At 39.3% G+C, this 19,559-nt stretch overlaps 1 protein-coding gene across 4 annotated transcripts in view; it reads right to left on the bottom strand.

The window, feature by feature from the left end:
* The window catches only part of MYPN (myopalladin), a 173,537-nt gene that overhangs the window by 136,447 nt on the left and 17,531 nt on the right, over positions 1-19,559 (bottom strand). For 2 of the 4 annotated variants that reach the window (XM_063435062.1, XM_063435063.1), the window contains exon 3: positions 17,866-17,909. The exons of the other annotated variants lie outside the window; for them this stretch is intronic. In XM_063435062.1, coding sequence (XP_063291132.1) covers positions 17,866-17,909 — 44 coding nt within the window. The remainder of the gene's footprint in view (positions 1-17,865; positions 17,910-19,559) is intronic. 4 annotated transcript variants of the gene reach the window in all.

Genomic DNA, 19,559 nt, shown 5'->3' with positions numbered 1-19,559 from the left:
AGCCAAGGAGGCAAATCAGGGGCAGAACCAGCACCAACAGACTGGAATGCAGGTAAGATTTTACTATATTTAGGGGGGAAAGTGGGGGCAACAGTGTTTTTAACACTATCTGGTCAGGAATACGTGTTTATGTTCCTAACCCTACAGTGTTTCTTTAATTTATTATCTTTATTACAGCACTAGCCTTGGCCATTCCTTTAAGATTGGTTCTGTTTTACTGTTCCAATTCATCTAAAAGGTGTTCAGTGGAATTGAGGGCATTTCTGTGAGCTGGGCAAAAAAGTGTCTCCACGCTGAGCTTGACAATTTGTGTTGACCTTGATAAGTGCATGGGAATCTAGTGATCCTTATAACATTTTAGCATTAGGATACTAATAGGGAAATAAAAATATCCAAGAGAGTTTGCATTTAGGATGGTTTGATATTTCAGTGGATAATCTGTTCTACAGTAAGGAGCCACAAAGTATTCACAATCACATTAAGTGCCAGAGCAGACAGTACTCTGAGCTGGGCATAAAGCAGAGCTGCGTTTGCTTGCATTCATCTCCTTCAAGTGTAAGAGCTTGACTTGAACGGTATGAGCAGGTGGCACTGGCTGAACAATTACATTTATTGGACGAATGAAAGGTGAAGTATGGCCCCCCCATACTATATGAATAAGGAGAAGGGTGGAGACTCGATGCTGAAGATTTACTAAAAAGAGCTGAAACTGGCTTATTAATACTGATAAAGTTTTCATGTAAAACATGAAACACACACAATTGATAGGAATCTTAAAGCAAATCTTAAAAGCAAACATAATATGCAAAATTGGGCTGGCCTCCTGGGTATCCTAAATTGAAAAGCATCCTGGCAGCAAGAAAAATGAAAGTCTAAGTCTGAGCAAGATCATGAATATCAAATACATATAGATAAACATATAATGCAATAACATACAGGAGGTCCAGAAAGAGGTTAAAATGCCGTACCTCCGGGGTATACCATATAATAGATTCCCTTAGCTGTCCAGACTGACAGATTGACAAGTCCAAATGTTAAAATACATAAAAAGAGGCATGACGATCATAAGTTAACTCTAATATGATCCGGGTCAGAAATCACAACTGGAAACCAAGAAGAGATTGTAAACAGGAACAATCCAGCAGGCACATCAATTAAATGCTTAGGTTTGAATATAGGATCAGATGTGCTTTTAGATATCAGTAATAAAATATCTTTGAGAATACAGGTGTCTCCCCTCCTAAGGAACCAGGGTTTGCAGATGAACAAAAATATGTATGCTAAAGGAGCAACAATAATAAATGCAAACCATGTAACTTTTTAATAGTTAGAAAGTGTTAAAAAAATATTATTATTTTTAACCCTTTTAGTGGTGATTAACCTTCACAGCACTAACCCTGTGATCAGTATGATTATGGGGATTAGTAACTTTGTACTATTAATTGTTTTTTTAGGATTTTTTTTATCCTTTTGGTCAGCTGCAGCAGTTTTTAACTTTTTAATCTATTACCTGTCACCTGATCACTGTGCTGCACAGTAGCTGTTCTGTACTGTATAACTGATCAGTGTGATCACAGGGCTCTCTCATCAAGCGGACAATAAATAACCCTTTTAGTGTGGTTTGCAGCTGTTTGATTGGCAATCAGTAATTTTATTTAAATTTTGTGGTTGGGTGTAGGGTTTTTTTTGTTGGTGGAAGTGAGAATTGGGTCGGTGCATGTGGATTGGGTATTAGTAGAATTAAATACATTAAACGAATCCCCCTAAGACAGTAAGCTATTATATCGGCGGAGGAGGCATGCCCATTCTGGCAGGCTCATACAAACAGTTTGTTACAAATAGTGGACAATGCACACACTTACAAGGGATTACTCCCATAAAGGCTTACGTAAGAGCTGAAACATTGTAACTGTAGTTTGTTTCTGAATAAAGATTGCCGTTTGAAGAAACCACGAGGTGTGTCTGGACATCTTTGTAACACACAGACAGTGACACTATGACTGCCTCTGACACTGAGCCACGAAGCGATTCCTCCAGTGATGGTGCCCTGTCACCATGTATAACAAGGTGCTTATGAGGTCACACAGTGCCAGAGTACAACTGGATACCCCCAAACTTTACTGCCCCCGGAAATACTCCAATTCACAGCTACATCACAACAACAGTAAATGTTTGTGAGCCAGTAAACTATTTTTGGCTCTTTATGTTGGATGACATATTTGAGCTGATGGCTAAGCAAACCAGCCTATATGCCAGCCGGGATGTGTGTACAAATAAACATGTGGAACCTCACTGATGTCGCAGAAATGAAATACATTTTATCCATAACTGCAGTAATGGACAGTGTGAAAGTGCCAAGTCACAGGTCCTACTAGCACAAGCACCTCATCCTGGATACACCTCTTTTTACAGGAGTTACGAAGAGGGATCACTACAGCAAATGCAAATTCCAACAATAATGGAATTCCAACAATAATGCACTGTCACAACCTAAGAAACGATCCACAGGCTCTACAAAGTTCGTCCACTTATCCAACTCCTTTTCATAAAATTATATCCCACACTAAAACATCTGTATTGATGAATCCCTTAGGAAATTAAAAAGTAAACTACGGTACTTATTAAACAATATATCCCATTGGAGCAGTCACAACATGGCATTAGAGTCTATAAATTAGAAGGACACTGTCCTTTCTCATTCACCAGATGCATTTGTTGAATGTACTAATACCATATAATACCTTTGCACACAACTGGGATCTGATGCCAGATAATTATCTTCAATATGCTGAACACATAGTTCAGAGAGTTGCTGTACGCCAAGCATGTCAAACTTGCAGGCCGCATGAGAACCACAATGAACATCTTTGCAGCCCGGCGAGCCGCGAGTACATGCTAAGTGTTAAAGCAGCTTTCTCCACATTGCAGGTGCCTACTCTGCTTAAATTTACCTGTCCGAGACTTGGAGAGGTCGCTGGAGGAGCTCAGTCTTCCTGCTCCTCACTGCTCCCTCGCCCGTCGTCTGTAGTGATGCCGGGTGCCAGAATATGACGTCATATGCCGGCATCACTAAACCTCGTGGCATCACTAAACTGTGCACGTGAGGGAGCAGTAAGAAGCAGGAAGGAGATCTCCAGATAGAAGATCCCCACTGGACCCCAGGTAGAGGCAATAAATAAAATGATGTGAGTGTGTGCAAGAATGTGTAAATGTGTGTGTGTCTGTCAGTGATTGTGTTTCTGTCAGTGTGTGTGTCTGTGTGTGTGTGTCTGTCAGTGAGTGAGTGTGTGTCTGTCAGTGAGTGTGTGTGTGTGTGTCAGTGAGTGTATCTGTCTGTCAGTGAGTGTGTGTGTGTCTGTCTGTGTGTGTCAGTGAGTGTGTGTCTGTCAGTGAGTGTGTCTGTCAGTGTGTGTGTGTGTGTCAGTGTGTGTGTGTGTCAGTGAGTGTGTGTGTGTTGGTCAGTGCTGTGATGGCCGCGGCTGGACAGTGGAGGACCTGGAGGTGCACGTAGGCACGCAACGCCACGTCATATTGTGACGTGACGTGCTCCACCTTAACAGAGTTTCAAGAAGTAGTGGGAGGATCCGTTTTGGCACAGGGTGCGGACGGTGCCATTTGGGGTATACCAGAGGCCGGAATACGGAGTCGTGTACAGGCAGCGGCAATGTGACTAGAGTCTGCTTGTTGGCTAGAGGGGGTGCTGGGATTTAGTAGAGGGGGGAGAGGGATTTCGTATGGGGGGGGACTGGGATTTAGTAGAGGGAGGGTGCTGTGGTTTAGTAGAGGGGGTGCTATTTTTTTTTATACTTTACTTTTCAAAATAACCCTAAGTTTCTATGAAAATTTAAGTTTTGTTTTTTTTGCGGCCCGCATAAACTTAAAACTTGTTTATTTGGCCTGTGCTAGACTTTGAGTTTGACATGCTTGCTGTACGCTATTATGGAGTATTACAATGCATTGCTTACGGTTTGATGGAATACACATAACTGCATTAAGTTTATTTTTTAATTCTCACACATTGTGAATCCTATGTAATCTTTCAGTACCTTTATATCTCTGATGTAAAAATAAAACTAAAGATGGCCAAAAAATTAAAAAAGTGGCTTGACCAAACATCTTAAAATATGCCATTTGGAATGCTTTGGGTTGCCTATTTTTGAAAACTGTATGAAATCATCATGGAAATGTTATTACCCAGCCTGCCATACTTTATGAAAGGTGGTATAGTCCCTGAAAATCCCTTGGTCAGATTTCCAGGTATGAAAATTGAAATGGTCATGCCCTATATTTGACGGTGTAACTTCAAAAACCCTATACAACTTGTACATGGGGAATACTGTTTTACTCATGAGACATGGCTGGACACAAGTATGAGTGTTTTAGAGCAGTAAAATGTATAATGATTATGACATCATCAGTAAAATATACGAACACTAGCTTTGGCTACTAAAAAAGACTGGACATACCCAATTTTGAATACCCTGGGTTGTCTACTTTTGCAAACGGTAAGCCATGATGGGGGTAATTTTCATTCCTGGGCTGCCATACGGTCTCAAACACAACATGTACCCATCAAATCAAGCTGGTACATTTAAATGGGTAAAAACTGAAATGGGCAAGCCCTAAATTTGACCCAGTAACTTTATAAAACTCCATAAAACCTTTTACTGTGGAGTACTGTTGTACTCGTGAGACATCTCAGAAAGAAATAAGACTGTTTTAAAGCAGCAACATGTATAATAATGATGAGATCATCAGTAAAAATGCTGTTTTTGTGAAAAATAAATGTAAAAAACAAATATGAAAACCATCTGGCCAGGGTTTGTGACTACTTGGCTATTAAAAATGCTGGACATATTCCATTTTGAATGCCCTAGGTTGTCTAATTTTGCAAATGGTATTCCATAATTGGTGTAATTTTCATTCCTGGGCTGTCATACAGTCTCAAAGACAACAAAAGCACAGCAAATCAATCTGGAAAATTTCAATGTGTAAAAAACTGAAAAGGGGGAAAGCCCAATATTTGATCCTGTTTATATAGAACAGGAGCATCAACAAGTTACAAAATTAAAATTATAAAGATATTCACCTTTACAATTCCTGTTTATGAGACAAATCCCCAGGGTTTGAAGCTTCCTACAAAGAGCTCGGCTAGGAAGTAGCTGATGTATGTCAGTCAATCCTAGTCCTTCCAGTGTTCTCAGCAGGGCCGGCGCTACCATAAGGCGGCCCAGGCGGCCGCCTTAGGGCGCACCGGCCCTGGGGGCGCAAAATCAGGCTGACCGGAAGGAGGGAAGCGCACTGCGCTCCCCTCCAACCGACGACCTTTTGTAGCGTGGCCGAGCGCCCGGTTCTGCAGGCGCGCGAGGGAGCACTCTACCATGTGTGCTTCCTCTTCAGCTCCCTCGCGCACCGCGTAGGGATGCCGGCGCCGGAAGATGACGTCATCTTCCGGCTCCGGTATCAGTATGCGGCGCGCGAGGGAGCTGAAGAGGAAGCACACATGGGAGAGTGCTCCCTCGCGCCCGCCCGCCAGCCCGGGAGACAGCCAGCCCAGGAGACAGACAGCCCGGGAGACAGACAGCCAGCCAGCCACCAAGGGAGACAGCCACCAAGGGAGACAGCCACCAAGGGAGACAGCCACCAAGGGAGACAGCCAGCCAGGGAGCCAGCCAGCCAAGGAGCCCAGGAGCCCAGCAGCACCACTGGACCCCAGGGAATCCCTTCAGCACTCCAAAAAGGTAAGGAGGCTGGGGGATTAAATTAAAAAAAAAACATGTGTTAGTGTTAGTGTGTGTGTGTGTGTGTGTGTGTGTGTGTGTGTCTGCTAGTGAGTGTCAGTGTGTGTGTCTGCTAGTGAGTGTCAGTGAGTGTGTCTGCTAGTGAGTGTCAGTGAGTGTGTCTGCTAGTGAGTGTCAGTGTGTGTGTCTGCTAGTGAGTGTCAGTGAGTGTCAATGAGTGTCTGCTAGTGAGTGTCAGTGTGTGTGTCTGCTAGTGTCAGTGAGTGTGTCTGCTAGTGTCAGTGAGTGTGTCTGCTAGTGAGTGTCAGTGTGTGTGTCTGCTAGTGAGTGTCAGTAAGTGTGTTACTGTGTGTCTCTTACTGAGTGTGTTTGTGTGTGTATTAGTGAGTCTGTTTGATGTCTGTTAGTGAGTGTGTGTTTGTCAGTGAGAGTGTATGTATGTCTGTCGCTGAGTGTGTCTGTTAGCTGGTGTGTATGCATCTGTTCGTGAGAGTGTGTGTGTGTCTTCAGCACTTACCTTTCTCTAGCGCCGGACTCCCTTGGCGCTGGGGATCCCTCCGCCTCTCAGTTCCGAATGCTCTTGCCGCGCATGCATTCAAACCGCCCATAGGAAAGCATTACTCAATGCTTTCCTATGGACGTTCAGTGTTTTAGAATAGCGGAAGCTCCTCTAGCGGCTGTCAGTGAGACATCCACTAGAGGCTGGATTAACCCTTGGTGAAACATAGCAGTTTCTCTGAAACTGCTATGTTTTCAGCTGCAGGGTTAAAACTAGAGGGACCTGACACCCAGACCACTTCATTGAGCTGATGTGATCTGGGTGTCTGTAGTGGTCCTTTAATTGTGTGTGCATCTGCATGCACTGGCGTACATACCGCGGTCGCAGGGGTCACATCCCTGCGACCAGGTGCCCGCCGCCATGATGTCTATATGCCTGCATGTATGTCTGTGTCTGTATGTCTGTATGATTATTTCTGTGTTTGTATGAACCTTATTTTGAACGAGGGTGGGGGGCACCAAAATGCATCTTCGCCTGTGTAACTAAAAATCCTAGCACCGGTCCTGGTTCTCAGTGCAAACTAAGCACATCTCATAAATGTTTGCTCAGTAGGGGTTTATAGAATATGTACTTCAATACTGGAGGGCACTTCTATTCATCAGATAAGATTAATTAAACTACTGCCTAAACAGATAAAAGGTGGGCCAGCACACACCATACAAGAACAATGCATGCTTTGTTAATAACAATGTCTGAAGGTGTGGAATGTAGAATATACCTGCACATCTTCATGCCATTGGAGAATCCCTATTGTACCAACCGGTTATTTTTTCATCTGTCCTTAATGGGGAACTAGCACTTATTCAATTTACACTATTTATCAAAAACCACCTACAATTTTTGATAACTTTTTTCATGAGATGATCAGTTTTCTTTTATATTACATTAAAGATCACATTATGATGCACATCAGATTTGGCAAAGCCGAGGGCAAACATTTCAAATTAAAACAAGATATTAAAACATTGGGAGTGATGTATAGAAATGTATCTGTTGTATAAAGTGTGTGGCAGAACGCCTGGCACCCCGACTGGGTACCTCTGCCAAATGCGCTTACTGGTAGTCGCAGAGTATCATAAGCACCGCACCGGACACCATAAGCACTGTTGCTAACCTTAGCTGCCGTAGCTTGGCTGGGGTCTCGCCATCCCTTCCCACCCTGGACCAACACCTGGATCCAGCTCCCACTGGAAAGACCTCTCCTCCAAGAGAGTATAGCAGTGATTATAGCAATATAGCTGTTCCCCCCCCCCACACACATGAGCCGAGGCTTAATGCTGGGAGTAGTCTGTTTATTAGAGGGCACACATAGCCTTTTATTCAAAAGCCCCTGCAAGGGGTTTCCAGTCCAACATTACAGGGAAATCCCTCCCAGGATCCTCTGTGCCTGAGAGATAATTACCTAAGCAAACACTTATAATTTAATTATCTCTCAGGGACAGAAAATATAACAATTTATAAAACATCCCAAAATACACATAAAATACATGAAAATCCCACAAAAGTCACATCCCCAGATAACCCTGATCTGGGTGACCAACATATCCAAGAATCACCCAGATCGGTTCATAGGTTTGGGTTTTTCATGGAAGTCCCGTTTTTGACCGATTGCACATGTGGCTTAAGCCCAAAATAGTTCCATGAAATCAGTGCTAGTGGACGGTCAACTTCGGTAACATAAAAACAAATAAAATACCAAACAATCCATAATTACAATGTATAGCTTGTTCCCCTCACCCATGCGAACGATACCACCAAACAGTGCCTTCCAGGTTGTGTAGAAACAAACGCAGGTGATTATGGATGTCCAGTGGTGTTCGGGAGATTCAGTGTCTGATTTTAGTTCCATGAGCTCGACGCCCAAACACCGCTGCCTGCGTTCGCGGGAACAAGATGGCCGCCACCTCGTGGTCATTCATGCGAACTGCGGCCACCCAGACGAACAATTAGAACACTGAGGAGGAAATCATTACAAGGTGTCAATTGGGCTTAGCAAGCACACGGGTGGTCTCTGGTTCGTGTGGTTGTTCGGTTTCCAAATGGCACAGGAAAATAACATTAACCAAACCTTTTAAACTGTCTTTTACAGGTTTCCCTGCAGGGCCCATAGTCTGTGGGCAGGAGGCTGGCAAGCAGGCTCCCCCTGGACCCGTGGCAAGGTCACGTTTGCCACAAAGTGGTCCAAAGATGTAAAACGGGCAAAGCGCTAATGGAATGTGCCAGCGAATTTCACTGGTTTCCATGGTATTTGCCTTATTTTTAGTACTAGTTAAGAACCCCACAAATACCTTTACATGGGGTATACGGTTGGTCTTGTGAGACATCGCTGAACACAGATATGTGTAATTTATTGCAGTAAAAGCCAACAGTATTATGACATTCAGAGTCAAAATACCATATACAACTTGGAAAATAAAATGTCTTTATTCCTCACTTTTTTTTTTTAGATATTATTCATATTAAATTATGTTTTATATATATATAAATATTTAATGTGAAATGAAAGCCCTCTTTCTCCTTAAACAAAATGATATATAATACGTGTGGGTGCACTTAAAAGGAAAGAAGTACATTTTTGCTGAACAGACAAAGATCAAATTCCAAGTTTTGTTTTGGTCAGAACTTGCACAATTGCCTTAAGGGTTAAAGAGTTAAATGACTCCAGCGAGACAACACCGTGTCTGTATGAATTTAAGACATGTGTATACAGCAAAAGATTAGCTGCATTTTAAAATCCCTGCAGTATTTAAAAAAATGTTAATACACAATAACACCCCAATTATTTTTTTACAGGGTTATTCATTAAAGTGAGATTTCAAAGTGAATTTAAAATTCAGATCAAATTAGCTTAACTGGAAAAGTATCTAAGACACTTCGGCTACTTTGGCCTTAAATTGAAAATAACCCTGTTAGTGTCCATGAGTAGATGCTGGAGACATAAAACCTGTTTACTGTGTAGAGAATGCGAGAGAGAGTGAAAGGGAATCTGAGAAGATGAATCTACACATTCCTTCTAGTGGTCTGATTAAGAAATCATTGGTAATTGGTGCCACCAGCAGGGGGCATTCTGACTATTTAGAAACAGAAGGTGGCTGTAAGCAGCACAACAGGAGGCAAAATAGAAAGGAAACAACACAGCTTAATAAAATAAGACTTATATTCTTTGCCATATAAGAGGTATAAGATACAAGAATACATGGATGACAGAAAAAAAAGGACATTACATCATTAAGGAAATGCAATTAGATCACACGGTAAAACAAGACACTGTAAGGCAGGTGTAGGCAACTTAAGGCACTCCAGATGTTTTGGACTACACCTCCCATGATGCTTTGCCAGCATTATGGCTATTAGAACATTATGGGAGATGGAGTCCACAACATCTGAAGTGCCGATGGTTGCCTACCCCTGCTGTAAGGGATGTAAGGGACACACAAACATGTAATTTATATATACAATGAGACACTATAAACTTAGTTTATTTAGAACAGGAGCATCAACAAGTTACAATTGTATAATTATAAAGATACTTTGCAATTCCTGTTTATGAGCCAAATCCCCAGGGTTTTAAGCTTCCTGTAAAGAGCTCAGCTAGGAAGTAGCTGATGTATGTCAGCCAATCCTAGTCCTTCCATTGTTCTCAGTGTAAGCTAAGCACATCCCATAAACGTTTGCTCAGCAGTAGTTTATAGAATATGTACTTCAACACTGGAGGGCACTTCTATTCATCAGATAAGATTAATTAAACTGCTGCCTAAACAGATAAAAGGTGGGCCGGCACACACCATACAAGATCAATGAATGCTTTTTTAATGACAATGTCTGAAGGTGTGGAATGTAGAATATACCTGCACATCTTCATGCCATTGGTGAATCCTTTCTTGTATCAACTGGTTATTTTTTTCATCTGTCCTTAATGGGGAACTAGCACTCATTCAATTTACACTATTGATCAAAAACTACCTACAATAACTTTTTTCATGAAGTGCTTAGTTTTCTTTTAGATTAAATTAAAGATCACATTACGATCCACTTCAGATTTGGCAAAGCCAAGGGCAAACCTTTCAAATTAAAATAAGAAATGTAAACATTGGGGGTGATGTATAGACACGTATATGTCGTAAAAAGTGTTCCAAAGATGTAAAACGGGTGAATCACTAACGGAATGTGTCAGCAGATTTCACTGGTTTCCATGGTATTTGCCTTTTTTTTTTTACTTTAGAGTAGACCATTTCACAGAGCACAACAGTTTATAGATAAACCCACTGTTGAATTCCTTCTCTTCATTGTGTATTTTTTCTGTACTGACTGTGCAAAGGACAGGACTTATAACAATCATTGACCGGGAGCTGGATGAAGATGGGAGACTCCTGCTGCAGGATAAGGAAGTGTGGATATCTACCTTTAAAGGGACACTATAGTCACCAGAACAACTACAGCTTATTGTATTTGTTCTGGTGAGTATGATCATTCCCTTCAGACTTTTTGCAGTAAACATGGTCTTTTCAGTGAAAATGCAGTGTTTACATTACAACCTAGTGATAACTCCACTGACTACTCCTCAGATGGCTAATAGAGGTGCTTCCTGGGGAAGTGCTGCACAGTGTGAAAAGGCAGTGTTTACATTGCTCCCTAGGCACACCTCCTGTGGCAGTCACTCAGACGGCCACTAGAGGTGCTTGCACTGTGCAGCACTGATGCAGCATCTCCACCCTCTGCATGGAGACACTGAACTTTCCTCATAGAGATGCATTGATTCAATGCATCTCTATGAGGAGATGATGATTGGCCAGGGCATTGTTTTACTTGTGCTGGCTGTGCCCTTGATATGCCTCCTTGACAATCTCAGCCAATCCAATGCTTTCCTATGTGAAAGCATTATTATTGGCTGAGTTTAACACTTCTGATGATGTCAGCCAAGCAGGCAGATCAGAAGCAGAGCCAGCAGCAGCAGACTGGAAAAAAAAAGTATGATTTTGCTATATTTAGGGGGACAAAGAGGGGGGTGCAGCAGGGCTAGATGGTGATTTCAACACTGTAGGGTCAGGAATACATATTTGTGTTCCTAACCCTATAGTGTTCCTTTAACTTTATTTTTTACATCTCAATATATTATTGAAAAAACAGGAAGTTACAGTTCTCTTTTAAGTGTTCCTTTTAATTAGGTTTACTTACATGGTATACACACTGGGGCCATCCACAATCTAGATTGTGCCACAAGAAATAAAACCATCAGTACTCATCCCGTTAAGCATTATCATTACACTGTAAGCCATCATAACAATTGCACTTCATTTGCTACTTAGCTAGAAGCTATTGAAATTTCTTAATTTATGCTATTTCTTTTTATTTCATCTATTTTATAAAACAAACAAATTGCAATGTGTCATTCATGTAAGTCTAAGCCATGCACTACATTTCTTTATTTTACAATAGTCCTTTTGCTTTCCCTGGTTCCTTGTTTGTTGAAATGTTAATAGCCTATCGGATATCTCTCGAAGACACTTGAAGGTACGAAAAATGTGTTAAGGAAAGTGTGTTCAAGTAGTTGAGTTACATGCATAAAACATAAAGATGTTTAATCTGCAGTGTTATTGGCAGTTAAAAAAGAAAAAAATTCAGGATGAGTGTAAAACTAACATCAAGTACAATTTCTGATCCCCAGTCATTTGCAAACGTTCTTCTTGTAAATGTCTGTATTTAACATGATGCTGTTTTTTTCACACTGCCCAATCTCAGTTCAAAGGGTTTATGCCATTACTCACAACCTTTCTTTACACGTATAAAAAAAAACAATCAATCAAGGACTCTGGACCTGCTGTCAAAGACGACATGGTCCTGTCCTATTATGTCACAAACTTGAAGAGGAGACGTGGATACCTCTTAAATGCATTGCTTATGGTTACCCCAACAGTGCAAAAACTATCAGATCTGGGAATCCTTGTGGACACATGTGGTCTGAGACAAAGCACTGGAAATGTGATATGACATTATGTTTTTGTGTATTGCACCTTTACAACAGCACTGTCACCCCCTCCGAAATGAATATTTCATAAAGGCAGAATCTTTATGAAATACCAGCCTAGTCAAAAGATATACTGAGACAAAGTAGGACTACTTTGTCTCAATATTTTTCCTCTGAGTTACCACTGTCAAGCTTGTCATTTCCCGCAACCATCACCAGTGATGCTTGCAGGAAAATTAGATATGGAGGATCTCGTGGTATCTCACTGTATGGTAGTGACATCAGCTACTGGCAGATGAAGCACCAGAAGATGAAAAGGAGCAGATGAAAGAGGATGGTAGCATATGTGAGGGACAGGTTCAAGTAAGTACAACTTATCTTTGCCTGTCGCCACCAGCCACGAGACCCCAAGAAGACAATGTCACTGTCACATTTTTTTTTTGCAAACCATGCAAAATCCCCAGATTGTGGCAGGTCCATTCTAAAGACATCAAGGGAACAGTTAACTAGAGGTCTGTCCACCAAGTAAAACACAAGTTGCCTACTACTAAAGACTGCTAAGGAGGAAGCTTCGTACAAAAATGTCACAAGTAATGTTGCTTGTGTTAAACAAAGCTGTGAGTGGTTTAGGGACCATTACAAAGAAAGTGGAAGCATTTTTTTTTTTTTACAAAACAAAAAGTGGGGGTGTGGGGCATGGCCAGAAAGTCTAATATATCAGGTAAGAAAAAAAAGGATTTTATTGTTGTTTTTATTTATAACAAATCAAAATACCAGTGAAAAGTTGGGGTATAAAAATACATGGGGAGAAACAGAGAGGGATAAAACATGAGAACAATTAATGTAGACATTGTTAAAATAAAACTATTCACACAGAGAGTTGTATGGGTCTGCAGGGCTGACATTTAATAAAAGGCCTGTAGGAGATAGCATGTGTTAAGAAGGACCACAAAAAGTTACAAAACTGTTAATGAAATTATTTTCTTGGAATTTATTTGTAAATATGTTATACCTATTTTAGTTAATGTGATTCTTATGTTTTGGAGAGGTAACAATTAACATAAATCTAATTTTTGTTTCTTTTGGTGCTCATCCCATAATTGACCTAATTAAATATCTTTCATGTAAATTAAAACTCTTGGATGAAACAGTCTCTGAGTGGCATTCAGCCAAAGCTATTTAAAATTCCAAAGTGTTTTATAATGAAATTAAATAAGCACATTTTAAATTCAATTGATTGCTCTTTTTAATGTTTCAAAGTCCTATTTCCAGGCAATAAAGTGTATTTAATTCTTAATTAACAAATAATTCAAAAAATAAATCTACTTTGTGTATAACCAGCTTTTATTGATGATACATTTGATGCCCCTGCGCCATCTGTACAAACATTTGGCAGTTTTTTTCATGCCCCTTGCAAGTATTAATGATCTAAATATAGAGTTATGGGATCACCTAATGCTTAGCTTACTAGAAGCAGAATGGATGGTGAGTAATGATGTGAACACTCTTTTCATATACTTAAAAGTATGTTCCCCTCAAGGGAGGAAAGCATGCAATTCATGAATTTGACTTTAGCTTCTAGCTATTTTAATCATATTATATCAGCTTAATTAATTATAGACCCACTTTTTTTGTGTGTCACAGCAAAATTATACCTTTGTTGTGTCGCCTGTAAGTAAATGGTTCCATCTGGAGAACTTAGAAAATTAAGTTTTGCAATGCTAATTTTCCATTCTCTTAATTGTGTTGTGTTTTTACTGGTACAAATGATATGCCTAGTAAGACCAGGACTAAGGTTTCACTAGGCAAGCTACACCAGTACAATTAACCCATTTAGTGCCGCAGTGGAGAGCAGGGAGATGCACTGCTCACCCATTTGGCACTAAAGATTAAGGTAAAGTAAAATACATACTGGACAAATAATTTACATGCTTAGTATGTAATAAGAGATGTCATTGTATCTCTCACTGAGAGTCGATCCTGGGTTTCCAATAAAAAATAAAATAAAATATGCAATTACCTTGGAACACTAAACAACCAGGAGAGGGTTGACGGTTGGCTTCTCTTTTTTTTCTCTCATCCTGTGGGGTGGAATGTAGGATATAGAATAATGTCCAGAAGATGCCCAGTCCCCTTGGGCCCTTACAATGCCCACTGCCAAGCAAAATATGCCCCTATGTACTCTTTCTTAAACTAATTATAGTGACAAGGTCCAAAAAATCTAAAAGACTTTAAATAATCATTACATCTTGAAGAAACTGATCAAAAAAGATCTTAATTTAAAAACAAACACCATTTAAATCAAAACCACAATGCAAAAATATAATCAATGTGATCCCATGGACCGCTCTACAAGAACTAAACATTCAAGGCAGGAAAGATCTTTATAACTGCCTTCCAACACAATTATTGCTCTGTGATTGGTTGGCTTGGAAGATATTCCATCATAGTGTATTGACAGTCTTCTGCAACAATCTCTAGGTAGGTGATACATGTCTAACATCCATATAAATGCCAGGCCCCATGGTGTCCCTGCAGAACATTGCCCAAAGCATAACACTGCATTTTTCCCATAGTGTATCCTGCTGTCATCTCTTGCCCGGGTAAACTACGCACCTTCTTCCATTGCACCATGAACAAGTTCTAACATTCACTTCCACATTGAAACACATTTTGAACATATGGAAATAATGTGCTTAGTTTAACTGATTGCCAACAAAAAGACATATTGTTGTGTCTGTATGTTATAAAACACAATTGTAGACCAGCAAACTTAAATGGCCATGCCACAGTACATCAATTTCTTAGCATATGATTGCTGTTACAGTAACCTGCATGCACTGACAGTGTAATGTAATACAGTCAAACTCACAAGTCAATAACCTTTCTAACAATTCCATGTAATGATCTGTACTGTTTGTATAAAGAAGAGACATTTGAGTGTGTGTGCAGCACTGTCCTCAGTGGTCCAACTCCAAAGCACCAAAACTATTTTTATATTGTAAAAAATCTTTGATGATTACACTTCATAGAGGTATAAAAATATGTGTATGTCTTATTAAGGTTACTGGTATACCAGACATTGTTCTCTTGAGTGATGACTTAAAGTAGATGGCCTTCTCCATATAGTTACAGGGAGAAAATGACTTACCAAGGCATTCGAAGGAACACTCTATACATTTAAAGACAACACAGTTGATTCTACTGATTTCATTATACCAATATACATATGCTACCTAAACTGCACTAAGCATCACCAATGCCTCAATAAACTGTTCATACCACCGATGACTGTATAATTTTGTCAGTCAATGCTGCTTTTGCTAATTTAATTTATAGAACAGTAATGGGTCAGAGTATTGCCCCCGATCACATGAAAACATTCTGTCTACAAACATGACTTTGTTTTACCAATACTCCTTTCATCAGACACTTATTAATTTCTTGTTGTCTCATCTGTAATCAGGTTATTTTCAGCAAAGCAATTTAATTTACATCCCATTTATCCTGGAGACCTGTTATCAGGCTGTCTAGATACAGTTATTGGCTTTGCTAATAGAATTTTTTTTTTAAATTGTCTCACAGGAAATATGTGTCATAATTTCAAATTTTTCATTATTTTAGAAGTGTGAAATAGATGCAATATGCATCGGGTTTGCCATAGAATATGATTCACAACCTAAATAATTATTGATTTTAATAATGAACAGTAGTATTTCATTGCAAGAATTATCTTTATTTTTCTGTTGTATTGAATGATAACAAAACAATGCTGTTTATCACAGAGCTTATTATTAGACCTATCAATCTCACATTATGAATTCCAAACACCTCCATCAAAATGAAGCATTTAGCATTGCCCAAACTAGTGTTGCATTCAGACAAGCTCAGTGTTATTGCATCTCAGCTCATGGCATTGCTGATTAACTGTTGTCACTATGGCAAGGGTTAGATTTTTTAGGTTTGGGGGGAATCTGAGTTAGATTCAAGACTTACATCAAATTAAAGTATATCTGCAGTCAAGATGCTGAGTATTTTAACTCACATAATTCTTATCCAGGCAAAGCTGGTTACAGATCATAGCACATCCATTGTTGAAGTACAATCAATATACAACAAGGTACCATCTTGCCCTATTACATAATAATGGTGTGATAATGGCACTACACTATCTTGAATTGAGCCTTTCTCTCTGATGTGTATAACCCCAGCAAGCGAAAATATCAACAGATTTTTGGAAGATGAATATATGCTGGGATTATGGGATGACATGTTAGCTAACATGGGCTACTGATGAACTGTCTGTAAATTTTAAAAGATCATTAGTTAATGATTGACAAGAAAATGTTACATTCATTTTTAAACTTATATTCAATAGACTATATATGATTTGCCATTTTGTAGAATTGCCATTTTGTAGAATATATTTATTTGCCTCTAGTGGCTATCTTCCTAACTTGGTTAAAGTGGCTGTCTGACACTTAAACCAAGTTAGACTCAGTTATTCAATCAAATGTTTCTCATAGACAGCATTTGATCATCTCAATGTGGCACTCTGCCACACATGCACACTAGTTGCCAACTGTTTCCCTATGGGGATTGGCTAAGATAATCAAGATTGATCATCTCAGCTGAGAAGGCTTGGCAGCTTCAGTGAGGCAAGCGCCCTGCAGGATAAAGGTATATAAACCTTACCTTTTAAACCCTTACATGGATTGGACACCTAAATCGATCAATTAACTCTATTGTGTTAGGAATATGTTTGTATTCCTAATATACAGTGTTTCTTTACACTAAAATAGCGGACCAGGAAAATATCAAATGTAGAGACTTTTTTGCAGAGACTTTTTTGCCTATAATTTGCAAATTCACTAGTACATTTCTGTAACCTCACACAGAGTAATTAATTAAAGAGTCATTTTTGAGAAATTCAAAGTGAATTTTCAATTTGGCCTCAATTTCAAGATTCAAATTTGAATTTATTTTGTATTCCTTAAAAAAAAAAATCACATTTCAGTTAATAACCCTGACACGTAAATAATTCTGGTAAAATGTTTCAATGTATACTACAGAGAAAAGGTACTTGACCAAAAGGCCTCACAATGAGCTGTCAATCTCTGATTTTCTTGGTCAACCCTAAAAAAGTCAGGTTGGTGAGGTATGGTGGGCGAGGAGAGGGAGCAGTATGGTTTAAGGTTTCAGAATAGAAATTCCTTAAGGTTGAGTATGACTTAGAAAGAGGAGTAGAGTTGAAGGCTGACACAAATAGGGATTGGCCAGAATAACACATGGTATGATAGACACATAATGGGCAAATGGACATGGGTATTAAATGTATGATATCAAGTAATAAATTAATTCTTGAAATGAACACTTAATGGTTTGCATCAGTGAAAATAACGTTTTCTTCTGCAACCATTTATCATTTAACTTCACTGATAAACTGACCTTTTATAAAATAATACAAAATATTATGTAAACATACAAATTAAATATTAATAAATTAATTGTTTTTTTTTTTTTTCAATAGTGAGAAAATACTGTTATATCCCCACCAGGGGGCATGTGTTATTAATAAATAAATTTAGAAAACAACTCACTCATTGCTAGCTTCCTTGTGACTGGGACGAGAATTTTCCTGACCCTAAATAAGAAAACAGAAATTATTTGGGATAGAATTTTAAGCAGCATACCATGTTCTAAAATGAAAGGAGTTGGCCTAACACTTTTTTACATGCTCAGAGATACATGTTTAAAGGGACTTAATCAAAGGACTTAATCAAGAATTAAACATGTCCCAGGTTCAGTGCATTACGTTTTATTGCTACGAGGGTCCTGTTTTGAGAAGTACATCTTGTCTCTGTAAGAGTCATATTTCTTCTTCTCCCTCGTGAAAATACCCAGTCCATGTGGTGCCTGTTAATATATCTTCCTCTGTTTTAATGTTTTGTTTCTGTTCACTTTTTTCTGAGGCACATTCTAGACCTGGCCACTATTCACAATCCACTGACAAGGTAGACAACTACCGATGATGTGACAAGAAAATATTGTTTGTGATGACAAACTGATGTTAATTTGGTTGTGCTTGAAAATAGGGATTGAGGAACACCATATGTAATACAGATCAAACAAGGTCCTAAAAAAGCATACATATATTTATAGCAGTATTTATTAAAAAACATAATAGACTGCATTCCACCCTAAGAGGCAGATCAGTCATATAGGTTTTTGGTGAAGAGAATGAACTTGTTAGCACCCATTTCCAACATCTTAAATACATGTTTTTGCCCTTAGTATTAACAGACTAAAAAGTGTTAAAGGCTAATCTATATGAGGTTGTTTCCCTGCCATAAGGATCTACCTAACTATAAATATGAGTAAGTTGTTGTCAACGGCCATTTACAGAACATGAATTAAAGGGACACAACAAGCATCATAGTACAGCATGCATCTGAGTTAAGAATTATCTTGATTTTTACATGATATCAGATGGGAGGGTTTGCAAAAATTTGCCACAACATTGGCACATTAGCATAGCTGTTGCTGCAGGTTGACAACTGCACTCCCCCCCCCCCCCCCAACCCTCCTGGATTTTTTTGGTTGTGCTTGGCATGTCAAACAGAAATACAGTGGCATTTTTTTGTGGATATTTTGATAACACTTTGGTGTAGCAATAGCAAGAAATGCCAAGACATTACACTTTTTTTTATATAATAAAACGTATAACAATATGTCAGTAGGTAAATTAAACATGGAGTATGTCATTAGGGAGACATAAATGGTAAGTATAACAGTCTGTGGTTGCTAGTAGTGCTGTGAGCTATAGCAATACATAGTAAAGTAAAATATATTAACATGCTTAGTCTATAGGAGATTAGCCTAGCTGGGATAGCCCTCATAGTGTCATAGTGTGGCTCGACAAGAGTATTGAACGTTAGTAGAGGCTGGTTAGGGGGTAGCGTTATCCCAGCGCATTGAGATTAACTGGCTATGGTCTCTGAATTGTGGGTATTAACAAGGGTAGTAAGAGGAAACCGTGCCGCTATCAGCCTATAGTTGTAAACAAGAGCCATGGCATTCAGTTACCACATTTAGGTATTAACATATTTTTAACAGTAGCAATACATGGTTAAGTAAACTTATTTTGCACATGCGTGAGCAGATTATAGGTGGCGTGTAGGACACGACTTGTGCTAGTCCTGGTTAAAGCGTGGAGGGTATTATAATGCTGTGCTTTGTGCCTGGTTAAATATGGTAGCAAAACAGCTGTTTAGAGCTTTGTAGCCTGCTTTTC

The sequence above is a fragment of the Pelobates fuscus genome, chromosome 10 (assembly GCF_036172605.1).
Source record: "Pelobates fuscus isolate aPelFus1 chromosome 10, aPelFus1.pri, whole genome shotgun sequence".
NCBI classification, from domain to species: domain Eukaryota; kingdom Metazoa; phylum Chordata; class Amphibia; order Anura; family Pelobatidae; genus Pelobates; species Pelobates fuscus.
This window is presented reverse-complemented; position numbering and strand designations above follow the sequence as displayed.